General features: G+C 47.9%; 2 protein-coding genes across 2 annotated transcripts; one reads left to right on the forward strand and one right to left on the reverse strand.

Annotated features, from left to right (window-relative positions):
• Nucleotides 1–847: 847 nt before the first annotated feature.
• PENARI_c207G07212 (glycoside hydrolase family 18 protein) lies at nt 848–2380 on the reverse strand (the record flags this gene model as incomplete). Its single annotated transcript, XM_022638147.1, has 7 exons — nt 848–946; nt 999–1162; nt 1241–1528; nt 1579–1648; nt 1700–1759; nt 1807–2178; nt 2237–2380. The coding sequence occupies 7 exons, from the start codon at nt 2378–2380 to the stop codon at nt 848–850; spliced, it is 1197 nt and encodes a 398-aa protein (XP_022481997.1).
• A 1734-nt stretch (nt 2381–4114) lies between these two features.
• PENARI_c207G00205 (FG-GAP repeat domain-containing protein) lies at nt 4115–4579 on the forward strand (the record flags this gene model as incomplete). The annotated part of the gene is made up of 2 exons (XM_022638146.1): nt 4115–4316; nt 4374–4579. Coding segments are annotated over 2 exons (408 nt in total), but the record flags the coding sequence as incomplete, so codon positions are not given.
• Nucleotides 4580–4591: the final 12 nt, after the last annotated feature.

Here is a 4591-nt window from a genome sequence, read left to right on the forward strand (position 1 = left end):
AAATGAAAATGGAGTGTCCTTTTGAGTATTAGCCAGCTACTCTCGAGCCTAAGGGAGTCACAAATTAAGCCTCTACTGCAACGTATACATATTACTTGCTATCAGGTGGCGGGACATAACCCCAAGTCATGTGTTTGTTCTCTGTTCCAAATTCATTTTCATGTTTCCGCCGCACTTGGACAAACGGAGCATCTCCAACCGCTCGACATAAAAGCGAGTACGGCTGTGCGAAAAACAGTGACCAATAAGCACTTATAGCGCACACCTACGCTACTCAGATCTCCCTCGCTCAATTTTGTATAGTTTTACAGTAACATTCGTGATGACGATGCTTTTTTGGCGTTGCGAATTGGGCCGCTCCAGATCCTCCCATGCACGACGGGATATTCGCAACTGTAATTTCCTCACAACTCCATGCGTTGAATTTTGCTAAAGTGCCCCAGGAAGCTTTGGCTCCGCTATCATTCAATGCCCGGGAAACACCGAATTGCGCGGGTGAAGCGATGCTTGGACGGGATTTACGCTTGCACATCCTTGATTGGACAAAATATGCCAACCGTGTCGTTGCTCGCAGCTTTCGTCCCAATTGCATACTTGACAGTCAGGAGCTGTTAGACATCTCTGCTACCAACGGCTGAGCAAGATGTCATCCAGCCAACTACAACGCCTACCATATTGGCGTTTCATACACCAATGAAATTTTGTAGTTAGGGCGAGAGAAGCCTTTTGACTAGTTCTAGTAATTCGACAGGTAATCCGCACAATGCCAAAGTCACATATTACCACTTCATGTGGGTTGTTAATAGTATATCCTATGACTAAAATATACACACGAAGATTGAAAAGGTCAGAAACCAGACTTCAGGTTGTCGTACTTAGAGGCAGGGTAGCTCAGCTGGTTCTCGCTCTTGTCTAGAGCTCCGGTACCTCCAAGGGTATTTACCACCTACAAAGCTCGAAGTTAGTATGATCAAATGTGGAATATGAATGAAACATACCATGGTGATCAAACTGTCATCACCTTGCTTGTCACCACTGAGCTCCCACCACATACCACCACCAAGACCCTTGGACTTGATGTATTCACCCTTCTTACGCGCAACCTCAGGGGTATCATAACTGATGAACAAACGTGAGCCCGAATTGTAGCAGTAGCTAGCAGCTTCCTGGTCCAGATTTGTGACCGCACAGCCGGGCTGAGGCAAAGCCTTGTAGTCCCACACACCATTTGCCTAGCTACCATCACCGTTGTAAGACTGGCCAGGACCGTTGGTGTCGGTGAAAGCTCGGCCGTACAGAGGCATACCTAGGACAATTTTGGAAGAGGCCACTCCTTGCGAGGTGTAATAGTTGATCGCTTGGTCGGTGTTCAATGGAGTGCTGGCTATGTTGCTGTTGGATGCGTGGAGGTTGGCATCATGGCCGGCAACGTTGTCCCAGCTTCCGGTATAATCGTAGGCCATCAAGTTCCAAAAGTCAAGGTACTGATTCATCTGGGCAAGATGCTCTCTCTGGTAGTTGGCAGGGCCTAGAATTTGGGTTGGCATAACTATAGGTTTTGAAAGAAACGACACGTACCAGCAGGGGATGCAGTGGTGAGCAAGAAATGATAGCCATCTGCGTTGGCAGAGCTGTACAAATCCAAGGCCTGAAAAATATAGTCTTAGCAGAGTCATCAATAAGAGAAGGCATGAATTACCTCACGAAGACGGCGTAGGGTATCAACAAATTGGTCCGCTTCGTTGTAATTGGCAGGGTACTATCTGATATCAGCATCAAACACTGTCAACGACTTAGCAAACTCACTTCAAAATCAACATCGATACCGTCAAAGCCCAAGTTCTTCAGCAGCTCGACGGAACTGTCAGCAAACTTCTGGCGTCCCCCCTCGGTTTCAAAGGCCGTTCTGAGGTTGGAAGAATATGTCCAGCCTCCAATCGATAAAAGAACCTTCAGGTTTCGATTCTTCTTCTTGAATAGGAAAAGCTCCTTGACACATCCATAGACATTATTCCCGGTATCAGCCCATGAATCAGTGGAGTAGTGCTTGTCGGTGTCCGACCAAGTATCCGACAGGACCACCTCACCAGAGGTTTGGGCATTGGCAAATGCGTAGAGAATATGGGTTAGTTTCTCGGCAGGAATATCCTGAGGCTGGAAGTTGCGAGCATAGATGCCCTGATGGTGATAAGTTAGTTCGATTTAGTGGTGGAGTAAATATGGTTCAAACTCATACCCAGTTCACAAAGTATGCCACGGAACGATATCCGTTAACATCACGAGTAGCAAAGTTAGTCGTATTGGCGTTGGTCAAGTAGGGAATGTAGGTAGCGTTGGCCAGCCACGCCAGGCCCAACATATAAGGAAGGACAAAGTGCATCGTGAGAGAGTGGCAGGGTTGTACCTGATGATATGGCCCGACCCAGCAAGCTTTGAGAAGAGGGGACCATCGAGAAGGAAGGAAAAAGACAGACAATTTGTAGTTGAAAACAGTCCCACTGATTATTATGACCCACAATGGGGCAACCAACCCCTCAATAAGATCTCAGACATGACCGTGCAGCGTAAATACAAGAAAAGAACAAGATGATGTAACTGGTTCCGAGCGCGACTGTACTTGGCCTCTCGGTGGAGATAGCTGCGTCGATCTAGAATGAAAGAAACAACGGAGTCTGGATACATGTAACTAGGATCTGTCATATACCTAGAGTAAGAGACAAGTAGATTCTAGAAGCTCATCTTGTCCCCAGACGAGAGCTTTCCACCCCCTTCAACGTGATTTCGTGGCTTTACTGTAATGAGCCTTGCAGTGTTAGTCTGCAGATTTTGTATGTGGTGAAGAAAGTACTACACCACTTACAATCAAAAGGATAGAAAGGAACGGATAGCGGTATTGACACAGCGGTCGGTTACTTCGCTCGGAATGGTATCCTCGTAAGGAGTGTTGCAGTTGATATCCGTGCTCAAGGTAATATTGTTGCCGCTGTCGGTAGAGACCATTACCGATTCCGTGCCGGCTTCTAGAGTCTGGCACCCAGCTTTGAAGCCTCCAACCTCTTTTCCTGGCCCTGAACAATCGCTTGCGGTGTAGTAGGTAACTGACCACAGAGCAGAAGCTGATGTGGCTATTCCAAGGATGTGAGGTAAGTTAAGGCGCATACTATCAGCGTTTGGATATAATGTGGACGTGGTATAGATGGAGAGCAAGCTGGGGGCCAGAATACTGCCTGTAGGGAGCCCTTTTTATATCTCCCTCCAGGTCAGAAGTGCACCTTTGCAGACAATATAGTCGGTCTGCAGTGCTGGTCTGACTGGTTCAGATGAGACATCGCTGAGCTCTCTTTCCTAAACTACAACTTCCTCAATTTACCACTCGCAATACCCTGTTTCTTTGGTAGCCTGTTCATCCTCTTTAGTACGTTCAACTTAAGAAATCTACGTAAACGATTGGGCTTTTCTGACCTCCCTGATCGTCTGTCCAAGGGGGTTTCGCTTAATCCATCAAAAGCATGTTCTTCGCTGCGGAGAAAACGGAACTCATCTCTCACCCGGAAACAGCGCGAAGAAGACCAGGGCCTGGTCATCATGAACGGGAAAACGGTCGAACCGTCTAGCACCGCGAAACTTCTAGGCGTGATATTCGATCAGGAGTTGCGCTGTAAAAAATACGTGCAGTAAATTCCTATTCTTTGGTATTGGTTTTTCCCCCTCTTGTTGCTCGGTCAATGCAGCTATAATGAGCCCCAGGCCCATCCGCTTTCCGCTCTCCTCCTCAGACGGCCAGCGGATATCCCCAACAGTGGGCGGAAGCTGATTTTCCCTCTTTGTTGGTCGCATCTAATGTCATGTTTATTAGCACTTTGTTGCTCCTACTCTTACTCCGAAATTTGACTCTTTGTTCCACCATTTTCTCCGACAAATGGGAGGCACATAGACTCTTCAACCACACCTGGAATGTTATTGTGACCAGTCAAATTATTGCACGCACCAGAAGATGGATGCCTGTGCTTTGGCATGTTTCTGGATACGGGCAACAATAAAACCCATTATCTGCGAATCCCCTGATGATAGCAATTTCATGTGAGAGTCTGCCCAAGGCCAGCTTATAAATGACATGTCCTTCACCATTAACGACTTGAGGGAAGCGTGCAGCAAATATTTCCAGTTGGTAATCCTTGAGAGTTTGAACCCTACAGCCACCCTCGATGCGCACGAGTTGCGATTTTCCATCCGGCCACAAGTTTCTTACCCGAGAACTTTCCAACGTCAGGTCGACCATGTGGAGACAGTTGCAACGACGCACATTCCAGTTAAACGTAACAGACGCTGCCCACCACTCTGGAAATCACAAACTACAGTATGATCCCCGTGAGGTCCGGGCCCGGAAGGTGTTGCGGTGGGTGACTTTGACGGAGATGGCCATCTCGATATTGTGGTTGCGAATGGGGTCGACGATACGGTGAGCGTCTTGCTCGGAACTGGATCAGGGAATTTCCAGGCGCAGGCCACGTTCCCTGTGGGGTCATTTGCGCACGGCGTTGCACTGGGCGACTTCGACGAAGACGGCCACCTCGATATTGTGGCTTCAAAT

This window comes from Penicillium arizonense (genome assembly GCF_001773325.1).
Source record: "Penicillium arizonense strain CBS 141311 chromosome Unknown PENARI_contig207, whole genome shotgun sequence".
Taxonomy (NCBI): Eukaryota; Fungi; Ascomycota; class Eurotiomycetes; order Eurotiales; family Aspergillaceae; genus Penicillium; species Penicillium arizonense.